Raw genomic sequence first — 25,246 nt, 5'->3', positions numbered from 1 at the left:
TACAGAGCCTGGTTGCGTCAGGAGGACCACTGAACCATCTGATCTGAACCGAAGAAAGTTTGGGTCACTGGAAAGGGCATGTAACTCGCTCACCCTGCATGCTGAAGCTAAGGCTATCAAGAAACATGTTTTGTATGATAGTAGCTTTAACGAAGTGTGGGCTAAAGGTTCAAATTTGTCTGAATTGAACCATGTTAAAACCCAGGAGAGATTCCATTTTGGAAACAGGGTGAGGGATTTTGGTCAATTGAAATCAAAATTGGCTAAAAGATCTGATAGATTTTTGTTATGCCCAATATCACATCTACCATGATGGCGGAATGTGTCTGATATCATGGAACGGTAGCCTTTGATAGTAATTGGGGTCAACTGTTTCTCCTCGAAAAGCCAGAGAAAAAAGTCGGCCAGTTGAGGGATTGAGACACTCAAAGGGACGATGTTATTGATATGGCACCAGTCCCTGAAAATACGCCACCTTCCCTCGTAAGCCTTCAGAGTGGAGGGCCTTCTTGCTCTTGAGATTCTCTCCACAATCGAAGGTTTAAATTGTTTGTCTCGCAAGGCTGTCCGGACAAGAACCAAGTGTGAAGAAGAAGACGGTCCGGGCAGGGGTGGAACACCCGTGACCACGGTTGTTTGAGAAGATTTGGGCTGGTTGGAATCTTCCTGGGTAGATCTATGACTAGATCGAGTAGATCGGTGACACAGGACTTGTTCCATCTGAGAGGGGCAATCAGAATCATCCAACAGTTCTGACCCCTTAACCTCTGGATTATTTTCGGTACCAAAACCATGGGAGGGTAGGCGAATGCCCACAACCCCTCCCAGCTGATTGACAGAGCGTCCATGGCCCAAGCCTCTGGGTCTGGAACCGGAGAGGCGAAGGTGGGCAACTTGTGATTCCACCTTGTTGCAAAAAGATCGATCATTGGACGCCCCCAAAGTGTGCAAATCCAAAGAAAGACTGATTGATGGAGTGACCATTCCGTGTGAATGACTTGACCTTTCCTGGATAGAGTGTCGGCCAAGACACTGAGTCTGCCGGGAATGTGTCTGATTTGTACGTTGATGTGGAGGTTGTCGCACCAACGTAGAAACTGCCAGATCAGAATGCACAGGTCTGGTGATTTGATGCCCCCTTGTTTGAGGAGGTAAGTCACCACCACAGAGTTGTCTGACATAATGAGGACAGTTTTTCCTGAGAGCTGATCCTTCCAGAAATGAAAGGCATTGATGACAGCCCTCATTTCTAAATGATTGATGTGGAGAGGCCTCTCCCCTGGCTCCCACGTGCCGCTGACTGTAGCGAAGTCCGGCAACAGGTGGGCACCCCAACCGTAGGTACTGGCATCGGTACATACCGTTATCTCCGCTTGGGGCATCTCCAGAGGAATCCCCATGGACAGCCAACCAGGGTTGTGCCACTGATGCAGGAATGATCATATCTCGGGTGTGATCATTATTGTTTGATTGAGGGGACTTGAAAAGGGTCGCCATTGTGCCAGTAACGTCATTTGTAAGGGACGCATAAAAAGACGGCCAAGTGGGATCAAGTCCGCCACCACATTGAATAATCCGAGGAGTTGCAAGAATTCTCTCGCTGAAATCCACGTCCTGTTGGAAACAGACTCGATGAGTTCGACGATCCGGGTTACGCGAGCGCGAGGAAGCCTTACCAGATTCAGATCAGTGAGAAACTCCATACCCAGATGGACAAAACGCTGGGATGGACGGAGATCGGACTTTATCCAGTTCACAAGAAAGCCTAGATGATCTAAAAGTGCTAAATGATCGTTTCTGCCTTTGAGCAGAATAGAACTTACCATATGTTTCTGGAGGATGTCGTCCAAGTACACTGCCGTCCCTGTAGATGAAGTTGAGCGAAACAGGGTGACGACGCAATCCATAACCTTGGTAAAAGCCCATGGGCTGATGTTGAGGCCAAAGGGTAGGACCTGGAACTGATAAACCGCGTCGTGGTGAGCGAATCGGAGAAATTTCCGTGACGTGGGGTGGATAGGAACGTGAAAATATGCATCGGTCATATCTAGGCTGACGGCATACTCATCCTGCCGGATGGAAAGACGGATTGATCTCGCCATTTCCATCTTGAACTTCAGTGGTAAAATGTATTGGTTGAGGCGACTCAGGTTGACGATCGGCCTCAACTTGCTGTTTGCCTTCTGGATAGGAAACAGCCTGGAATAAAACCCCAGCGATTGCGGTTTTTTCACCATCTCCACCGCCCATTTTTCTATGAGCGACTGTATCTCCTGTTGTAGAAAGGTATCCTTCTCCCGATCGGACGGTATGTCCGTGAAGAGGGCAGAGGAGGACAGGGGAGGGGGTTGGACAAATGAAATCTCAAGCCCCTCCGAAATGACCTGGATCACCCAATCGTTCTGAGGAAAAAAGGCAGTCCAGTGGTCCTGAAATTGCAGGAGGCTGCTGCCCACAGGTAGGCTGTCCGCGGGTGGTGGGGAGGGTATGTCAACTTTGAGAGTTAGGAGGCTTGAAGATGGAGAAATTTTGTTTCTTACCGCCTCTGTATGGATGCCTCCTAGCTCGATTAGACTGTTGTCTCCTGGCATTGGGTTGGGATCTATACTGCACATTTGATTGTAAGGATCCCTTGTCCCTGGTCCGCCAATCATCCCTCCGCTGTGGCAGGGGCTGATTTTTTCTAAATGCCTGCGTGGGTTGTGCAGCGAGTTGGAGGGGCAGTTCCTGAGCTGCCTGCTTCCGAACTTCTTCAATTTTTCCTCCAAAGAGTAAAGGTGACCCAAATGGAGTCATCTGTAAAGCCAGAGTATGATGGGGCTTGAGCGACGTGGACCGCAGACATGCATCACATCGTATCAGGTCTAAGTTGGCAGAAGCAGTCAACGCATTAGCCATGGAATGGTGAGCTGCCCTGTTAATAACTCTAGCAATCTGCGCCGTCGCTTCCCAAGCGTGGTCATTGTCGGATTTTTCTGCGAGTCGGAAAATGGTTAATGAAGCCAAGTCTAACATTGAAGACGTAGTGACTATGTTTCGGACTAGCTTTGACGGGGCATGAAACACATTTTTGTCCACTTTGTAAAACAGTGGAGCGGACATGTGAACTGCTGCCATATTTTTGCCCAGGGCCAGAAGATCTGTACTGAAGGCGTCTGAATGAGTTTTGTATCAGCAACACGAGAACATCGCTGGTACTTGGCTTTCTGAAAAGAACGCCTTAGCATTCCCCGGATCACCTATTCGTCCTGACAGATGATCACTGATCTCCTTAATTTTTGCCAACTGGGGAAGGAGCCGGAAGGACGGCATCTCTTCCTCCCCGTCAAGATCTACAGACGCCTTAACTTTGTAGTCTTGAGTCGTGGTAGGAGGTGGAGGGCATTCTGAAGTTGCCAACACCCTATAAGTTTCTTCCACTGCAGCCTTGAAGCCAAACTCAGTCCGTTCCATGGTTGGATCTGTGTACGTCTGATTTGCAGGAGTTTCGTCACCCTCACTGTGTGCCGAGTCGTGTTCTGGAATAGCTTGCATTTCTGGATAGAGCATACCAGGTGGCATAGATGACGCGATTCCGTCATCCTTGACACTGTCACTAACTCCCTTGTGGATAAGCCGTGAACATATGGACGGCCGGACCTGCTGGCTGGTTTGTCTGGCTTGTGGTCAGCCTGAATGTTGGCGATAGTCCTGCTATCACCTGTACCGGCTGCTCCAATGGCCTGGCTGGACGGACAGATTTCTCACTAAAATCTCCACCACAGTATTGGTATGTTGCCAGTGGTACAGCCTGATGGACAGATTTATCACTAAGATCCCTGTAAATCATATTTGGTCAGACCGTTTTAGCAATAGGGTCCCCATGCTGGGACAGCTGGACGGCCGGTGATGTAGAGGTTGTATAATGAAATGGATCCGATGGATCCGGTAAAAACCCCATGCGTCCTGACTTACAGGCCCGAAGGCCATGCTCGGACATGCGGGGGGACTTACGCCCACTGGGCAGCCTAAAACTGGGGGAACATTCCCCAAAAGAATCAGAAAAAGCTGTGGAAGCGAGCGAGGGAAATAAGGGTAATATCTGGCCTGATGTCCATAGCTGCGTCGTCGTTTCCTGGACCAAACAACGCATCTGTTCAAAGGTGGACTGTTGTACCCTGTCAACATTATTTTCCTCCATTACCGCTGATGTAACTGTGGCTGACGGTTGCAAACGATGAACTTTAGGTGGAGGGGGGACCCAAACATCCCCCACAAGACTCGCAATGGAGGCTGTCTTCGGATGTATACTAAGGACATCAATGCTATCTTTTTTCGACTTATTCCGTCTATCCCTCCCTTTTGCTGCCTTCTGGACTACATCAGCCCACATTTGCTCTGTCCAAGTATTACACACGCTGCATGGTATAGATGATGTACACTTGGTACATACAATACAAGAGTCATGGTTGTCTTCTTTTGCTTTGAACTTTTTGCATTTCATGCATTTGGTTGACATTTCTACTGAAACGACACAAGAAAGAAAACAAAGCACAAATTAGCAATTCAGCATGTTATTAATTCGCTAATACCACAACCGTTACTAACGTAGTAAGCGAAATTAGTCAGTGTCGCGTTAACTCTTAACTGACAACACGAGTTCAGCGATAGCGTGTGTAACATGGTTGACGAAATCCGTAAGGGTGACAAAGTCACTCAATTTTGAAAAAACTGTTAAAATAATGTATACAACCTGTAGAAGAATGATTGTCCAACGCAATAAATCCAAATTTAACTTCGGATGGTCCAATTTAACGCTAAAACGGCTTGGATTGTTTGGAGGTATAATGTACGTGTTATCAGTACAAGCGAAGCTTAGAAACTAGTGACACCTGGCGGTGGCAAGGGGAGGTAAGGGGCAAGAGTTATTGCCCTTTGGTCTATATGAGATAGACAGAAAAGACAAATTTTCGTCTTTTAGTAGGGCTGGATTCGAGAGGTAGCAGGCTTATATCCCTAACGTTAATGTGATCGGGGAACATATTTGAAGGAGAAAAAGCATAAGGTCATCAAACAATAGTAATACTGAAAATGAAAGAAAAAATAATACAAAATAACAGTATATGAAAATTATTCAAATCAATCCTTCATTCCAGTACAACTGTTGTTGAAACATTTAAATCCTTCTGAAAGCAAGTTTTCATTTTATCCACGCATTTTTAATTCAAAAGAACAATCCTGTAAAATACTATTTCTTGAAACACTATTATTAATGAAATACTATGTATATACACTAATTACAGCAGAGTATTAAAGCTCAAACTTCACATATTTTTGGACAAAGCCACTGTATCAACATTGTGTCAATCAAGTCTCATGGTACTCACAAATGCTTTTCAGGTAAATAATCCCCAAATTGCCGAATTAAACAAGTCCAGCTTTCTCAAAACTACTTATAATTAGGTCCGATCTTTCACTCATTGTCGCGTCAGCTGTAATTATCCATTCTAAGTTGAATTTTACTTTTCATTTCTAATGAATTTTACCACTTTTAAGCCACTGTGTTAACGTCATGATCATCAGAAAGTACTGATGGTGCAACTTGATGGACAGTGGTTTAAGTAAGAGATCATTCATATGTACTTTAATAACCATCTGGCCTAGTGTTGTTGGCTGCGTCAGCTTCCTTTCATTTTGAGAAATCAAACGAAAACATGGTGAAAATGATAAATCTTGACAGGTGTTTTATTTGTGCTCATAAAGATGCAAGTATTGTTTTAGTGTTGCTGGCTGCTTTGGCTTCGACTGATGTTATTCACTTGGTCGAAAACACGGTTTAAGTATTGAACTTGCCAGGTCTTTAATTTGTGCTCATACAGGTGGTAGTATTGTTTTGAACATTAAAGTGACTGCTGTTTGCGTCGCCATTAGTTTTATTCTTTTGTGTTCTTTATTTTAGGTACTTGTAGAGGTTAAACCATGAAATTAAATACCTAGTAATATGCAAATTCTGACAGGCAAAACCACGAATTTAAGTACCCAAGAAAATGTCTTTTTTTAAATACAAAACCACGAAAATTGAGCCCAATGAAAATAAATGATACTACAGCACAAAAGAAATATAATTAATACCTGTAGCTGCTGTTGAATGGCTTGGGAAGAGTTGTCTTGGCTGTCATGAGATCCTGGAGACTGGATAGGAGAGTGGAAGGGGCTGGGTCCCTGCTGGGAATTTCCATTGGGAGAATGGGCCTCCAGCTGGAATGCTTGATTTATTCCTGGGAGGGGGCCACCACCAGACACTGACCTGGGAGGGAGACCTGTGGGTGGAGCCATCTCACCACCTTTCTTCAGTTTCTTGTCTTCCTTCACAGGTGTTTCCTGATGAAAATTAGTGCAGTATTATCCCAGAGCAAATAAGCTAAGAGATACATACATTAATGTATGATTTCTATCACTTCAAATCATGTTGAATAAGTTGTAGCATAAAATAATCACCATATAATTAAAACAAGTCAAGGAACGCTGCAAGATCTTGGCAGTAAATACTACAATTTGTGAAACAAATTCCTACCGTCAAATTCATTCAATTTTAGGAGTTTGCAATGTTGTGTGCAGCTGTTCAAAAACTTTGGGCAAAACCTCAATTCAATAATTTAAACTTACTGTAGAGTAACATCAGTATCTGCAATAATATACCATAAATTGTATTGACCAGCTCATAAGAAGACTTGTTGATTACCTTTTTAAAGTATCCTCCATGTAATCTCATGTGACCATTTAAAGCTGGAACATTCTTGAACCTCTTTTGACATATACTACAAACCACAGGCTTGCTCATCTCATCTCTGCAAGAAAAAATCATTCAGAATGAACCAACTTGGCATTACAACTGATAATCTCTGATTACTTTTAATGCTATTCAAATCAAGCATTCCATTACATAGAGAACAAGCATTCAAAATCTCCCAATAAAGCAGTGCAGACCTGACAAAATGGGGACCAAAAAACACTGAATAACCGACTCTGCTGTTGTGTGTATCTCTACTGTATTGAATTTTTGTCCATGACTGTATATTGTATTTGTAAACAACATATTATATAGCAAATTTATGTCAATGATAGTAGATTATATTTTAAGACAATAATCACTGAAAGCTATAAATAGGTTGTTTACTTGGGTTTGAGATCTAGACCCAGACTACATTATGACCTTAGAAGGTTCTAGAAAATGAACATGTTTACAGTTTGCGGTAATTTTCCATTAGGTTGACTGAGGTGTACTGCAACACTGATCAAGCAGGTATGTATCATGACATAGCGGGGATGCATATGAGGAAGAAGTATTTGTTGCTGTTCTTTTCCTGATTTACTTTCTGTCTGCAGACATATTCTGTGTTTAGATTTAGTTTGACAGGAATCATTTAAATTATTTATTAGAATTACAAAGTGCTCATATGACTTTATTGATTTAAAACACTATTTTGGGTTGATTGTGAGTTCATTTAAAGACATTCTGGATTACATCACTGTGATACAGCATGATCATTGGCACATTCAAGGCTATTGATGTATCTGTGTTCAAGACCTGGAATTCAATTGGAATACTATTCTTTTGGACTTGGAGAATTTGGGATTTAATTCAAAATAATGTAAGTTTCTCTTAATTTTTCATCATATAACTTAAATTATTTAAGTTTAATAACTTACAGGTTTTACTTTTCTGTTACTTAGTTTAAGACCAGAGTTGCAACACAACATCCTGAAACAAGCTGCTGCCAAGTGCAGTTTTATATTCTGATTCTGGTGTATTGATTATCATTATACAGTGCAACCATGCTATAATGCGCCCCGTGATAACGTGAAAATGTATATAATGCAGTAGTGGCATGGCTCCCAAAATTTCATATATTCATTCGCACATGAAAAAATATTTTTTGTTCAAAGTACCTGAAATAGGTATAAAAAATGTATTATCATTTTGGGGAAGAGATCGCATACAAATTTGAATATATATTTTGTGGTTCCGGAAATTATAAATACATGTGTATTTTTCTTGTAACAGGAATTTTTTCTCTCCATAAAATGTTTGTTCCAGCAGTTTGGGTTCATTTGCAAAAAACTCAAGCACGAGGAAGAATGACTAAAATGATTTCAGCAGATCATAATAAAATATGTTGAGAAGCTGAAAATATAATAAAGTATTAAAAAAATCCTCCGTTTCATATACAAAATATACACACAGTTAGAAAGAGAAACACTTTCACAAAAATCAGAATTTATGTTTCTTATCAAATATTAAGGTATTTCTCATTATTCAGCCTGAGAAAAGAAATCTTAAACATCATCTGTTTCCACCAGTAACACAGCTATGGGCTCATGACTGTTCAAAAAGAATTGACTCTTGAGATTCTGGAGTCACGGGTCAACTAACTCTTTAGTTTTTAAATCTATTAAGAGCTCTTTATAACTGAAGCCTTAACTACAAGGTAAAATAATGTGGTAAACAAGCATATGCTTGTCAAAGAAAGAATTGTCAAAAGGTTTAGGAAACAAATACAACTGAAAAATATAAATCAACACCATAAACCGTAGACAGTGCTGCTGCCTCCCAAGAGGTGACTGCTATATCTCACTTCCCACAAATGTGGGCTGGACAATAATATTTGAATAATAATAATAATAATAATAATAATAATGAGGACTTTGTATAGTGCCGAATCTTTAGAAGCTCTAAGCACTTTACAACATTAGACAACACCTATAACATAAAAAATATACAATTATATGTTTACAAAAAACAAACACCATGAAATTAGATAACATTTTAAACATGCTGAAATATTTAAGGAAGGAAACATTATTAGATGAGTTTTAAGAGCACTCTTGAATGGGATCACTGTGTCTTTGTGTCTAGGTTCAGTGGGCAATTCATTCCACATTGCTGTATTATGAAAACATTCTGCAATTACATTCTTTTAAATGCCAGATTTTACAGAAGCTATTTTTCATACCAACATTATTTGTGGAAACACATTATGCAGTTTGTAATAGATGGGGAAAATGTCACAACAGTGGTCATGACTAACATTCTGCAGGCATATCACTGCAAGAAGTATATAAATTACAGATTTAAAAAAGATACAGCAATAATTTTCTTTTTAATGCTAGCAGAAACAATTATTCTAGGGCATAATGGGGGGGGGTCAAATCCACCAGTCTGAATCAGTCAAGCATGACTTGCTATACAACACCAGTAAAATACTCTCTATGCTGATGTTTAAAAAATATGACAATCTATAGTGATAGATTTCAAAATTATTCCAGAATTCATCAGTAACCTCCTCCCAAGCTGACTGCTCATCAAAAAAAAAAAAAAGAAAAAAAAAAAAGAATGAAATTTCTATTCCAACACCTGCAACCAGAGTTCAACAGTGTCCATAGAATGACATCAATTAGCACTCATTTGGAAGCCTCAGCTTATATTAGTACTACTTTTGAATATTGGAAGTTTGCATATTTATAATGCTGACACATTATATTCCACAAGACAGTAAGGTTTTCTTAGTTAGTGTGTATAGACAAATAATATACTGACATATTATATTCCAAATGACAGTCATGTTTTCTTAGTTAGCCTGTATAGACAAATAATACACTGATACTTTATGGTCTAACTATTCTAGGCAGATTGATCAAGGGATGAAAACTAGTAGTTAGGAGCCCATACCATACCTTCATCCCATTATCTTTACAGCTGTTGGGCTATCTTGTAAAAAATCAGGAATTTCGCAACTCGAGTTTAATTCTAAAGGTCTGTAGCCAACACAATGGCAGTGTAGCCCATCAATGTCGATTACGTAACTGACTTTGTTGCCTGAAGTCCACAGCCAAGAGAATATTGGATAGTGCTGTTGGGGTTCTTCTAAACATAGTTCCTTTTTCTATGTAAAAATTACAATATTAACTGTAGTAAGTATCTGTCACTAACAAGATGTGCATGTCCTTGGTTAAGAGGTTACTGTGACAACATTTTCCTCTGAACCCAGAAACTATACAGTTGTGTGTTAGTGACACCACCAGTTTAATGCAATTCCACTGTTCACCCCTTCAAATTTGTATTCTTTATGGACACTGTCATTTATATAAAGATGAAATTTGCTGGTAAAATGAGGTAAATGGGTTTACAAAATTCCTTTTTAAGCATGCGTTGTTTACCAAAGTGGCATAAACTAAGGCATGCTTCATTGCATACTTCTCAAGGCTTTTTATCCTTCCAAATTTCAGTAGGTGGCAGTGGTCAAAAATGTCTACAATGGGTACAAATACGCTAGTTGAAACAACTGTAGTGTAAATGACTTACTGGCTTGAGTCCCCAGGAGACTGGGATAATGAATTAGACTGTTCTTCAGCAACAGATAATGGGGGCATTTTGCTTGGATTGAACCACATATGTCCTGCTCCTGGTAAAAGACTGGCTGAGGTCCCAGTGGGTCCCATACTAGCTGGACTTATGGGACTGATCTGCTGTGGATAACCAGGCGATGTCTCTCCATCCCTTGGGCTTGATGCATGCTGACTGTTCTGCTGACCTGCACCAAAAGGACTTCCCTTGTAAAATGGAGACTGATCTTGCCACTTTGATGCACCAGTGTTAAGTTGTTGCTGCTGTTGTTGCTGTTGCTGCTGAAGTTCTTGTTCCCTTTGAAGGTGCTGCAAATCATAAAAAAATAGGATAACTTCCCCAGTATGATGATGAAACAGTTCACTGTTCAATTTTTGTATAAAGTACAACATGAAACAGTCAAAATCAATCACAGTTTTGAAAGAAGATTATGGCCATCTGCACACAAGAGGGAGTTATCGGTATTTCACCTGTCCTGCCGAAATGCATATTTGGAGACTGAACAATCTGTCAAAGATTTCATAAATAACCATTTGTATTTACAAAGTATACTTCAGACAGGAATCACAAGTTTTGCTCCAGAAATGGAAGTTTTTATAGATGGATGGATGGATGAACAGAAAAGTGCTGGATGAGTATTTAAATAAATCAGTATAGATCAAAATTACATGTCAACATGACAAGCAATAATCTTTCTTAATTAAATAGGTTCAGTAAGAAATTAAAACATTCCAATGAATGCTTGACTTATCATTTCTTCCAATTATGGAATAAACCAATATAGCAGTTGTCTCTGCATGAATCAGCTAAGTACATGACAGGACTTGAAACAAAATCAAACTTGCCACAATTGCCCCTTATTTTTACAAGCCAAAACTTTATTTCATCATTCATTTTATCTCATTAAAAAAAAAATCCACCCTCTTCTCCAACCAGAGGGGAATATTTTCAGTTGTAGATTAGACACTGCAAAAGGCACACCTGAACCACCAGTCTATTATGTGAACTAAGTTTTGTAGAAGACCTTGAATGGTTTTGGAGTGAAGGTCAAGTAATTATACCCCTGCTTAACACATGATGGAGATGAATCTGCAGTCAAAACAAGGACATAACTCTGATTAAAATATCACAATGACTAGTCATTCTGCACATTTGCAGATGATGAACATAATATGTATCAAGCTCACCAGCAGTCAACAAAAATTGTAAGCATAGCATTACAAAATATCAGTCATATACTACACCCAGTGACAGGCCATAAAGGACAATAACTCCTACAAAAGTCATGAAGCACAAAAATTTGTCAAAAAGTGCATCCTAGGATGGTGTCCACAGTATGTATCAAGGATGACAGTGATTCATAAGAAACAAGACAATTTGTGTTTACAAGATTGTCTTATAGTGCATTGAGCTGCAGGATAAAAAGGACAATGAATAATAAAAACATGCCAGGATGCAGTGATTTACTGACATGAACATCTTCAGATGATGGCAATATCATGTACTAACTTGTTGCACTGACAGTTTTCTGTTATACACTACATCCAAATCCAAATCAAAATAAGCAAAAACATAATTCAGGAGCACTGATTTGCTGATATGCACATTTTCAGTTGTATTTTCAAAAGATTTTGTTATACACTATATTCAGCTCAAGAAAAAAGGCAATAACTTTTATAAAATGTGCAGAAGCACATCGATTTGTCAATATGTACATCTTCCAATGATTTACCTTGCTTTGTTTCAATCCAGCAAACAATGCAGACCTAGCTGCACTAATGAGATTGTGTGCCAGATGGAAGGACAGCAGAAACACAGAATCCTATACACCTTCAGTTGAGTATTGGTGCAAGTTATGATCCAGAAATAAAATTGCAAATGATCGATGAAGACAGAAACTGATGAAAACATTAACAATACTGAAAATTAAGAATCATAAATAGCAAAAGGCAAGTGTAATAATTATACCAAACTTCACAGAGATAGCTTAAACAGAATTGGGAGTTTTGTCCAAGAAACCAAACTGTAGAGATAATGGATGAATGGATGGATGGACAGATAATGAATAAAAACATTAAATATATTGAAAACGAAAAATTGTGAACAGTTCATTTGGACCACATGTATCGTGTATCAAGTTGCATCATATGCTCTGCTTTTCAGAAGGCACTTAAAATGCTCCACAAGGCATATAAAATGCTTTACAAACATGATTTAGGCAAATTTGATGCAAACATCAATGTCAAAAAGACCAATAATTGGACTTCTTGCACAATCAAGAAATCTGATTTCTCTTCTCTTCATGACAAATTTTTATTTTCTATCATTAAATTCTTTAATATTTATGATAAAAATCCTGCAAAGTTGTATCTGTACACAGAAAATAATTACAGAACTTATCAACATGATAGGAAAGATAATCACATAACATGCATTTTGGTCAAACTGGTCTCCTCATCACCTAACAGCTGTCCAATCCACCCACTCTAACACCACTTGCTGACAAGCAATCAAAGGGAGACTTTTCAATTATTTTCCATGAAAATCTTTTACCCAAATAATTTTTATATGGCATATTTTTTCCCCCATAAATTTACCATTGCTTTCCATGACAATTCCCCCCCCCCCCGAGGATTTTCTATGACCGTGAGAATCCAGTACAATGAATAGGATTTCAAGTGCAATGAAAATACTACCTGCAACAATCTGACATGATTTTCTGTCTCCTGTTTCTCTTTTTCTTGTTGTTGTTGTAACTGTTGCTGTAGTAACAGCTGCTGTTGCTGCTGCTGTTGCTGTAGCAAGTCATACTGGAAGTACTGTGTCTGTGGTTGTTCTGCTGGACTAGTGCTTCCCACTGATGTAGTTGTGGAGGTGATGGGGCTACTCAGCTGCTGGGGTAGAAAATGATGTTGAGGTTTGGTCAAGAGATGAACAGGGGTGTTATCACCTGTGACACCCGAGGAGTTCAAACTTTTGGATGTAGCTGACCCCTGAGATTCACTGCTCTGTGGTTGCTGTCCTGTTGCTGATGGGGTATTATTAACCTCTGCCAATATTTCTGCTGCTGCAGCTGACGCTATCACCATGGCTTGCTGGATTTGTTCAGGGGTCTGCTGATGATGGTTTTCCAGATGTCTCTTCAGGGACCTGGCATCACAATAGCTCTTTTCACAGCCCTCCAGAGTGCACTGGTAAGGCTTTTTGTCTCTATGGGTCATTTTGTGTCCATTTCTAAAGGAAAATAAATTAAAAATCTGAAAGTTAAATTCATATTATCCACTCATAAACAGTCTCCTACTTTTCTCAAATATGTACAAAGAATAAATAAAAATACATATCCTTTCAAGAGGACTAACTAATAACTACTGAAAGCCTTATAAGCCCATAGAAAATAACCATCAACTGGTGACATATGACAATTAGTCCTGTTTTGAAATAGACTTGTCAATGAAGATGTATGCAACTTATTAAACACAGCTGAAATATCTGAATTAGTATCATCTAGAGATGAGATAGCCTATGCCAAAGTGCCTATGCCTAAGTGAAAGTAACCTCTGGTTCAGTATTTTTAACTTTGAATATACTACTTATGCTAGTACCCTATGGTCCCAGAGTGGTTTTTAAAAAATACTTGTGCTACATTGTTTTGTTTTGTTGCTTGACATATGTACCAAGTTTGGTATTAAAAAAAACATCAATAGTTTGAGAGTTATGCTCTGGAATGAAACTGTGTATGTACTGATGGAGATAAACTGATGACACAGAGATAGCTATGCATCCCCTATATTACATATGAAGAGTAGAAGAGTCAAAGATTTATAAAAACTTAATAGGCTGTCAGTTATTCAAAATCCTATTATCCGAATACCCAGGAAGAACCCAGAAAACCCCCTGTAAGAACCATTGACCCATCAGAAGCTACAGGCAAGCTTTCTCACAAACCCATATTGGCTGAGAGTGAGACTAAAGTGGACTGAGGTATATTGGTGGTGATCAATAAAGTAGATTCTTTAGACCACTTGGCTACCCAGGGCCCCTCATGCTTTATGTAAAAGTTGATCAATAATGGCAGCTATATTAGATGATGGATCAGCACAAATAGTGCAAAATGAAAGTCCTTCATGCCATAGAATCTTCTATCAATATCTGTTGAGTGGTTAAGAGAAAGAGTCATTTCAAGATATTTCTTTTTCTAGGACCCTATCTAGCCATACCTGATGGCAGATTATTGTTCTTAATGCTTTTGTCAAATTTGATCACATTCTGCTCACTGGTTTTAAAGAAGAAATATCAAAAGGATTTTATATTTATCATGATGGCCACCATATTTAATTGCAGACTGGCATCATTTGCACAAACCTTGACCTTTCAAGCCAGGATGCTTCCTGTTAAATCTGGTCAAATATTTTTCTTTCAAGATCTTACTATTTTCAGTAATGGCAGATTGTGTATGACAGTCTTAAGGCAATGATGCTTTTGTTAAATTTGATTAAATTGTTTGTTTTCTGAAGAAGTCATTAAAAGGTTTTTCTATTTTATTTAGCGGCATCCAAATCTTATGACACTGTGCCAACATTTGTATAAACCCATAAGCCCTTCATGCTGTATTCTGTCTAAACTGGTCAAATGGGTTTGAAACCAGAATGCTTAGAAAATTGGTCAAGCAGTTTTTTTTAAAAGTTAAAAATAACTACTTTAAATGGATGACAGAATATATGTAATATATGTTGTTGTGTTTATGGCACATCAGCAAAAAAGTGGTTATGTAGTGCCTACTAGAAATTCGAAAATGTAAAAATGAATTGCATAATATTTTGAGAAGATGTATACTTCAAATAAATGAAAACATTAAGCACAAGAAGATAAAATATCAAATGTAAAAAGCATATAAAATAATAGATAGAGATAAAACAAAATAGATAAAATGCAAAATCCTCAAAACATTATTGTTGTATAAACCACATTCCCTTTAAAAAATCCAAGATTTTCTTGGGTGTTATGTCCCCTTATAGTTGCTTCAAGCAGTTCATATAAAAAATACTTCTTTCTCACTGGGTGGAAATTGACATTTGACACACAAAACAATTCACTGTAACTGGAAACTGGCAGGGTATGCCATCCAGTCGAGGTTCACCCTGCACTAGTCAGATATGTGTGTCCGATGCATGACAGGCAAAATACCTCGTCTCTCTGATTTGTTCAATACAAGGGATGAATGGATGACAGATGACATACAACTGATGACAGAAAATACCACAAGCCTGGTGAGCTAAAATCGCCTAAATGGCATTAAGTCATCTAGATCATTTATGCACATACACATACATCTGCAATTTAACTTGGCCAGGTTAAACAGTCTCTGCATAATATTGCAAATGAAGCTTTTTTTTGCAGTCCAAACTGACCAGCATAAAACAACTATGCACATAAACATACAAAAAAATCTCCATTCCTCTTTGTTAAATGAATTTTGCATAATCATGCCAATATATCTGGAACATACAGATTTACAAAATTAAAGACACCCCTTCTGCATTCATAGTGAAGGCACAGAAACAGCAGCAATGATGTATGTCAATTACAATGAGACTGATAGGTCATAAAAACAAAAATAAAAGACCAGGCATGGAGATTGTATACATAATAAACCTGAGTTTGAGCTCAAGATTTTACATTAACCAATCAAAAGCAATTAGTTTTGATTCAAAAGTCACATCTGACTGACTGAAACTGAAAACCAATCAATCTCAATCGTATATGACTTCCAGGCAGACATGACTAGTATGCATATAACTTGCAAGTCTTTACCACTCTGTGGTTAGTAAGATGTTATTAACAAAGATAACACATGCATGTTTGGTGTTTCTTAACATGAGAAATTGCAGAAAGTGAAATTCAATCAACAACTAGTTCGTCCATGAATGTCTGTACAAGTGTTTATGTGTAAGTATCTGCATATATACATACAAGATGTCTATGTATGTATGTGTCTAAGATGAAAATGGAAGAGCAACCTATTAACTCACAAATGATCCTGCCTCTTGAAAGCCTTCTGACACACGTCACATATATACTTCCTTTCATCACTGTGCGTCAATTTGTGCTTGGCCAAAGCACTGGAGTTGTTAAATGTCTTCCGGCACTGTGGGCATTCCAGCGTTCCCTTCTCTGGAGACACCTGACCTTTTGGTTGGCGGCTCTTTGGCTTGCTGCGCTTTTTGTCATTAAGCTTGATATTCTCTGCAAAAAACACCACATTACAATACATAAATGAGCAGATCAAAAGATGGAGCTTCATATTGATATTTTTGTAACTACAACTATATATTTGTAGCTTTCACAGTAAATCAACTAAAAGAAAACATTTTTGATTGAGAGTTTTGTGATTAATGTATTGACCCAAGTCATGATCAGTTGTTGTTGTAGGGTTTAACGCCATTTTTCAGAACAAGATAGGCTATACATGGGGGCCAGTATTAATGGTGGAGGAAGAAGCCAGGAAAACCCCGGAAAGAACCACCGACCTACGAGAAGCTGCCGGCAAGCTTTCTTACATATCCACACTGGCAGAGCCCGAGACTCGAACCCCCGCAGACAGAGGTGAGATGGCAGTGATCCGTGATGGAGAGCGACTTATACCACTTGGCCACTCGGGGCCCCAGTCATGATCAGAGCTACAGTTCAGTGTGGTGATAATCACGGCCTTACATGAAACAATCTGGAGTAACTGATATGACAGAGTGACATCATAACATGTTGGTATGAAGAATCTATTGTGCAAATTCCTGTATTTTTTTGTGTGTACTGTAATCACTGTAAGTCTTCAAACAATGTAAGTCTTGGGACACCCTAAATTATGTTCAAAAGTACTTTTCATTAAGATCTAAAAATGTTGGGGTAGAAAATGAAAGCAATTTTTTCATGTACTATAAGTCTTGGGACACCTTCAACATTTTTTTCTGCTAATCGATCAATGTATTTTCTCAATCGTAACAACATTTTAAAAAGGTGACCATGGTTGTTAAGGGACTATCATCATGATTGTTACATGGGAATGTTATGAATTGATATAATTTGTTTGAAAGCTCAGTAAGTTTATTTAATTTTCATTTGCTTCCTTATTATTTCTACCCAATTCAAATGGACATGATTTGATCAATGACAAGAATTGAACATTAGTGGGTTGCTGTAAACATTTACAACAGTAACCTATTTCTTTTGTCATCAGTTTATTGTTTGTGTAAGCATTACTGCATTAGAATATTGTATCAATGCACTAGTAATTACATTTTATTTTGCCTTGAAATTGTAAATACCTAACTCATTAAAACTGTGTTCTTAGTATGACAAGAATGAACAACAACAGCATTTGATTCAACGCTTGCATATAGTTATAGGATGTTTACATCACAGTGTCACCACATGCACACTGACGATTTTGACTTGAACTAAATGAAGTACATCCAATATAATTTTGGGGGGGCCAAATAATTTAGTACTGCTATTATGCAGGGCATCTCATCCTGCTCAACCCACTTTAGATTTTCCAACAGTTAATATGGAGTAATGTTGTAGAAAAAACAGTTACCAGCATTGCTGCCAAACAAAAATAACCCTCATGCCAGTTTCATGGATTAAACAATTACCTGGTTTCCTGTCAGAAAACAAAAGACAAATCTGCCAATTATAAACAAAAGGAAACGCCAAGACAACCAGCTGTCCAAAATCAAAGGCTGAATGAATACAATGTTGAAAGTTAAGAATTTGTGTTATGGTAAGCGGAAACACAAAACTGAAATGTATCAATGATGATCAGTTAAGTGAACATACTGTATACTGGTTATGCGACTTATATGATTAAAGATGCGTCATTTCATATGATTTTCATCATGTTGCTGGATCACTTGTATTTCTGAAAAATGGTAACTCTTCAGCATGTGGGTCAAAATAAATAAAAATAGCAATTGATGTCCTTTTTAATGTAATTTGGAAGAATGAGATTTGGTGAAAACAATGTATAACTCAAAAATCTGTATCCAGTATTTTTGGAAATAAACAACAATACACAATTTGCACTGTGTAATTACTGGTCTGAATACTATATTACAGTACCGGTCGCCCAGTAAACTCTGTGTGTTGTGATTTGGATTTTTAACGTAGCTTTAACAATTTTTCAGTCATATCACTATGATGTCTGCAATGTGGCAGTTTATAGTGATGTCTAGCACTGGGGCACCATGCCGCAGACATGTAGCATGATGTCCCACCCAGTCACATTATCCTGACACTGGGCTGACCAGTCCTAACACTAACCTCTTAATGCTGAGCGCCAAGCAAGTCAGCTGTTAGTACCATTTTTGTAAGTCTTTGGTATGACTCGGCCGAGGATCGAACCCACGACCTCCCGCATCCAGTAAACTCTAAGCTACCCGTGAATTATTGAAATGTTTAATTACTTTTATTTCATGTTGGAAAAATGGGAAAATATGCACATGCAAATAATAACATAAATACAATCATAGCAGTTTATAACTGTTTCTTGATTTAGTAAATGAACAAGAGCTAGTCAATGCTGTGTGCAGGATGAAGATCTTGCCAATTTTGTCTAGACATTGTTTTTACATCTATAAGTGATGGGACACCAAAAATACTATCTTTTAAAATACAAATCTTGGGACATAAATATAAAAAAGTATATTTTCATGATTCAAGACTTAAAGTCATTATGGTATGCATAATCTAAAAGTGTCACTGAAAGATGTATCATGTCCTAGCAACTTCCTGACAAATGAATGGAAAATTAGGTAAATGGTCTGAACCACTGACATGGGGAAAGCAGCATACTGTAACATCCAATCTGGGACTTCAATAAAGAATCATCTGCAAAGTGGTGGAAAAGAGTGTAAATACTAATCATTAATGATATTACAATAGTTTTTGAAACTTTCAAGTCAGTGGACAATAATGAAACTTTAGACTCCTGAGTGTAACATGTTTCCGTACCAACTGAAATTACCCATCAGAAGTCCTTGATACAAAAACCTTAAGTAAGCGAAGGCCAATAACCCAAACACTAAGGTCACCACTGTGAACTTCAACAACAGTTCTGGTAAACAGGTGCTCTCTTCAAGTTAGCTTTACTAATAGGAAAAAAATCAGGAAAGTTGTGCAATCAAAGTAACAATACATGTACAAGCAATAGTTCAGTGCACAAGTACCCAGTAAATGATAGGGATTCACAGGCAGTGATTGAGATAACAAAGCTGTATGAATCACAAGCAGAAGATTCAATAAAAAGTACCATCCATGCACAGGACTCTCTTATGCAGCAATCTCATGTAATAGTGATGGAAGACACAAATAACAGCTGCTTCAACTTCCAACACTTTTTGACCTGCTGACCTGTGTGACCATGATGATTCCCAGTGTGACCCCATCGGCATAGGTGAATCAACAATGGTAGAGCTGTGTCAATTCATATAGGCAGTGCAGACAGGAAATGGCACTCAAATGTTCATAATTAGTAAACCATTATGGACCTTCCTTCATTAAAAGGATGAATAATAAAACAATTAATTTCTCATTACAGTTATAGCATTAGTAATAACCCAAAAACCATGTGCTAAAAATGATGTTAAACTTGGTTTCCTTAATGTGTTGGATTGAAAGAAGATTGCAGTATCCAGAATTATGCCCATTAAAATTGTTGGTTTGATAACCTAGACATTATTGAATGCCATCATATTTGCACAGACCTGACAAGAAACCCAAGTGGGTGCAATTTTCACCTGGGAAGCTGGTGTATTTTAGAATATTTTAGCTTGTGAATGCAAACTTATTGAACCTGTGGAATGGAAATAAAAGTATAGAGCTCTTACTTAGTTGATACAGTGCTTATTTGTGTTGGTGTTGCTTACCTTCGTTTTTGTCCCACATATATATAAATCAGTGGTTCCCATACTTTTCATGGCAATTTATATTTTTTCAAAGGGTTTTTCTGAACGTCAAGTTTTTTTTATTATTGTGATGTATTTACTTTAGCTTGAGTACAAACAGAAGAAAGTATAGAAAATATAAATAATGATCAGTTAAGAAAGTTTCTGAAGTTTCTTTCTGCTCACCAGATTGAGATAATTCTTTTTGTTCGCTCAATCAGAAAACCCGAACTTGAACAATGCCATGTTGTTCTGTACAGGAAGCAAAATTTCTTTCCCAAGATTAAAAGTTCTGTACCCAATTAGTTTCGTATCAGCTTTTCTTTTCCTCTTAAATTTTCGCCTAAAAATTCATTCACATGAACAGACCCTTTGAAAAAATGCAGTTTTTAATTAGCTAATACATAAATCATGCAGAATATATGCACCACTGTAAAAAAATAGTTCAGTGTGCAAACAGACCTTTAGACATATTTCAATGGCACACATGAATCTTCAGTTTGTAATAAATGTTTCATCATTAAATAGTTAACCCTCCATTAGTCTGACAAGGTGGTACATGTATCATCAAACCGCTAGTTTATCAATCTGGTTTGCTATAGATTTCCTCACAAGAGGTTCTGTGTGTGTTTTGTATGTTTTATTAAAATGTTGATGCATTTCAACATTCAGACTCTAAGCAGTATATCCTGAACTAGTAGAAATAATAGACTAAAACATCAGCATGTGGTGATACTATAAGCTCTATGGTATAGGACTGGTGGAGCAAAAAAGAAAAAAACCCTGAAAGTCTGATGCTTTGCACACTATCTAGAAATAATCAAGTACCCAAATCTGTCAATCTGTCACTATGTTAATGTTATCAAAAATTTTATTTGAAAATATAAAAATGTGTCCATTAGTTCAAAAGGGAAACAATATAGGCAAATCAGTGCCCTACTCTGTACTTTCTCTCTCAATGAAATTCTTTAGCTCATTCTTGCATGAGTCTCAAACAGCAAACCATGTCCACATCACAATAATTGTCAGATACAACTCTGTTAGAAAATGTATATGTAGAGATTGTGGAGGAACTTTTAATCCTCTCCATTCCCACTGCAATGCGTAGAGAAACGAAATATCACATGAGCCATATATCAGACCTGCCAACCCTAATGAGTTCATCTCAGTTAAGACAGTTGATTTTTTCCTTACGTTTTACCAGTTTTGAGTAGGTGTAACAAAGCATCATAAACTGCTTTTGTAAAGCTGAAAAATGGAATTAAAAGTTCTGTATTTGAAACATGCAGTGGAAATAAACATTATGTTCAATTCAAAAGTTTGTAAGGTACAAACAGACTCCTTTTTTTTTACCACTAGTACAGTTGCACAAACTTTAGTTCCAAACCCTATGCAGCTCAATGGCTTGTTGCTATCTCTCAACTTGACATAATTCTTGGAAATTCTTTTTTCAATCCACATGATGATGGCAATCATATCTCCCCCCGCAAGTCATGCTCAAATTGGCATGTAATGTTCAATATACATAATTGTGTCCCTTCTAGCTTTTATTCACAAGAATCTGAATATTCCTTTTTATTCTTCTTTGTTGATTATTAACACTTTTCAAGAGGCTTATTTTCCCTTTCTTCTTAAACATTATTTGCTTGCTGAAAGCCATTTTTAAAAAATTCTATAATCAACAGGTTGATCATGCAGATGCTTTGCATGAACAAATAGGTGCAGTTTAAAGCATCGAAGGAACTGCTGTAATGTTAGTCTGGTTCCCTGACTAATTACACTAATTCTAATATGAAACCCAGATCCAAATAAAACAAGTATGAACAAATTTTCTGGATTTTTTTTACAATGATCAATTTTCAAAAGTTTTTGTTTTTATGCTGTAAGTCCATATTTAAAGGTAATTTTTGTAAGACTTAGGGCAAAATCATAAGGATTGGCAGGTTTAACACAATACAAACGACAGTCAATGTGCTTACAGACCTACCAACTCAAACAAGACATTTTCAAATGCAGATTATATTGTTCCGTAAGTTAGACCAATTTTCAATGAGTGTAATGAAATATCATGTGCTGCTATTGTGGACTTGGAAATATGCATTAAAAATTTTCAAAAGAGTGATCTGAGACTGAAGCAGCGAAAGTAAACATCACACTTGACCGAAAGGTTTATAAAGCACACTCACACCTTAATTATCCCCAATACAGTTTCAGAAAATGCAGTTACAAACCCGAACTCAAAGATTTCTTGATAGAGCTATCAACCAGATGTAATCTTTGGGACAGGGGTTTGTTGCTGTTGTTGTTGTTGGGGGGGGGGGGGGGGAGGGTAATAAATTTCAAGTGGCGACAGCCACAAGACATACTCAAATCAACACATGTCAATAGACATAACTGATGCGTTTGCTGCTTGAATATTTCTTTTTATATATTGTTTTAAACTTTTTTTAGAGGCTTCTGTCCCTTTCATCTACAAAATGTTTTTGTTTGTTGGACCATTTCTGGAAAATTCGACAAGCAACATCTTGATCATGCAGGCAATTTTCATGAGAAATATAGGCAGTTTAAAGTGTCTGAGGTACACCTGATCACAAAATTTTAAATATAAAATCCAGATCTAGATCAAACAGACAAGCCAGTATTTGGATTTGATGCAAACAATCATATTTTTGTAATTTTTTCTATTATCCTGTAAGTCTTTAATATAAGAGGCACTTCAATAAGATTTGCAGTCAAATTGTTATGGTTCGCAGGTTTGCATTTATATGATCATGACTCTGCATGAATGATCACAAAATGGCACCACTAGTATAAGCTTCAAAGCGCTTCATGTCAGAATGTTTCTGTTAAAGTGAAATTCTTCAGGGTATTTTTTACAAGCTGTATAAAGGTATTTCTATTTTTAGTAATGATAACCATATTGGAGGGCAGATTAGTTGCATTTGTACTAATCTGAAAGCCATCCATGCCAGGACGCTAGTTAAATTTGGTCAAGTGGCTTTTGCCAAAATGGTTAAGTGACTTTGTACAAGTTGTAAATAGCAACTGTGAACAGAGAACCATACCATAAACTCACTTTACCTTGAGACTAAGTGAACTATAAGTCATATAAAAATAAATAATCATTCAAACAACATGAAAATCTAATCAGGTCATCAGGATGTAAACAAAAACAAGGTTACTGAATTTCATTTGATTTGGTTAAGCAGTTTCTGCACAAGCGTATAACAGATTTACCATGAAATATTATTTTTAAGGTGGGTAATTCCTTGAAACAAATTTCTAGAACCGTATAATTGTACTAAAACTTCTCCCAGATGCACTGCTGCAAATAGTGGGGCATAATAAACGGAAACATCAAAAGAATACAATTTTGGTAAATACTGAAGTGTACAGTTCATTACTTACCTGCATCTCCTGTATTATCAATCAAAAGTGCTGACCCTCCCTCTTCAAATGTTTGGGGGGATAATGAGTCCATCTGGTACGAGTCATTCACATTTCCCTCCCCATCAAACAAATCAAAAGGGGGTGCAGAGGAGTTCTCTGTCAAACGTGGGTTGCTCATGCTTCCAAGTAATCCATCATCCAGGTTTGGCAGACTGGAGTTAACTGCCACATCAAATCCACCATCATGAAGCATCTCATTATCATTATAATTAATAGCACTAAGCATCGCATCCCCTGCCCCACTAGATGGCTGGTAGTGGAGAATCTGTGAATTTGCAATGGAAGATGCAGGACTTGTCTGGCCTCCATCTTGAAACTGCACAGGAACAATAGTCAAGGGAGATGTCCCCTTATCAGGGTCAATGGTGACACAAATCCCTATATCCTGATGAGAATCAGTCTTGCCTCCTACTCCTCCATCACTATGGGCTAAAAGTTTTTGCAAGTTAGCTTGGCTCAAAAATGGTATATTTATCTGTCTATCCTTTTCTGTTTTGATGTGTGAAGTCATCAGCCGGAAACCTGGACTGCTTTCAGTGAATGTTAGACCAGTCAAACCTACAAGATACAAAGATAAATATCAAAGGAGGCTAAGGCCTGCACATTAAACCATTAACGCAAAATGGGCCACCTTGTCCTCAGATCAAAACATTCGGCCAGCATTTCACAGAATGAATGGTCTTAGCTTCATAATGTGTGTGTGATTTGGATCTTAACATAGCTTTAAAAAAAATTCAGTCATATTGCTACAGTGTCTGCAGTGTGGCACTTTATAGTGACGTCTAGCACCGTGGCATCATGCTGCAGACATGTAGCATCATGTCCCTCCCAGTCACATTATCTTGACACCAGGCTGACCAATCTTAACACTAACCTCTTAATACTGAGCACCTAGCGAGGCAGCTGTTAGTGCCATTTATATGTCTTTGGTATGACTCAGTTAAGGCTCAAACCTATAAACTAATGTGGGCTTAACAAAAGTTGAACAGATGTAACTGGTAAATTGTATCCCAAAATGATACATTATTTTGCATTACTGCTTGGAATACAGGACCTCAGTCAGGAAATAAAAGGAATGCAGGGCTCAAAATTAGAATTTATATTCAATGAACCACTGGATTAATATAACATAATTTTTACTAATCCTAACTAAATTTCAATAATTTGTGCATCTCTGTATTTCTCTGCACACTATATTCAGTTAATAAAATTCCAGCTCGGCAGGTGTAGATATGGCCTGAAAATTCCAGTGGTCTGAACTCCTGCACTGATCTTTTTTTAGCAGCTGACTGGTCGAATGTAAGCAGTACTAACCAACTGGACCTTTAATATTTCTTGTTTGTTCCAATAAATTGAAGGAAATGTGCTTTTCAATCATTTAAACATCGGAAAAGAGTTGTAAATGTGTAGTGATGTAAGCAGACCTTGCTCAAGAGCGAGAGACTAGTTGTGTAACATCTGCAAAATTAGCATG

At 37.8% G+C, this 25,246-nt stretch overlaps 1 protein-coding gene across 1 annotated transcript in view; it reads right to left on the bottom strand.

Moving 5' to 3' along the window:
- LOC149805182 (uncharacterized) overlaps positions 1–25,246 on the bottom strand; it is a 106,905-nt gene that overhangs the window by 70,506 nt on the left and 11,153 nt on the right. Inside the window, exons 3-8 of the mRNA XM_089948139.1 lie at positions 23,731–24,330; positions 16,414–16,627; positions 13,081–13,618; positions 10,343–10,692; positions 6,722–6,827; positions 6,112–6,360 (exon numbers count right to left, since the gene is read on the bottom strand). Of these exons, the coding sequence (XP_089804265.1) occupies positions 6,112–6,360; positions 6,722–6,827; positions 10,343–10,692; positions 13,081–13,618; positions 16,414–16,627; positions 23,731–24,330 (2,057 nt within the window). The remainder of the gene's footprint in view (positions 1–6,111; positions 6,361–6,721; positions 6,828–10,342; positions 10,693–13,080; positions 13,619–16,413; positions 16,628–23,730; positions 24,331–25,246) is intronic.

This window comes from Sinohyriopsis cumingii, chromosome 2 (genome assembly GCF_028554795.1).
Source record: "Sinohyriopsis cumingii isolate HCF-2022 chromosome 2, ASM2855479v2, whole genome shotgun sequence".
NCBI lineage: Eukaryota > Metazoa > Mollusca > Bivalvia > Unionida > Unionidae > Sinohyriopsis > Sinohyriopsis cumingii.
Note: the sequence above shows the minus strand (reverse complement) of the source record. Positions and strands in the feature narration are given on the sequence as shown.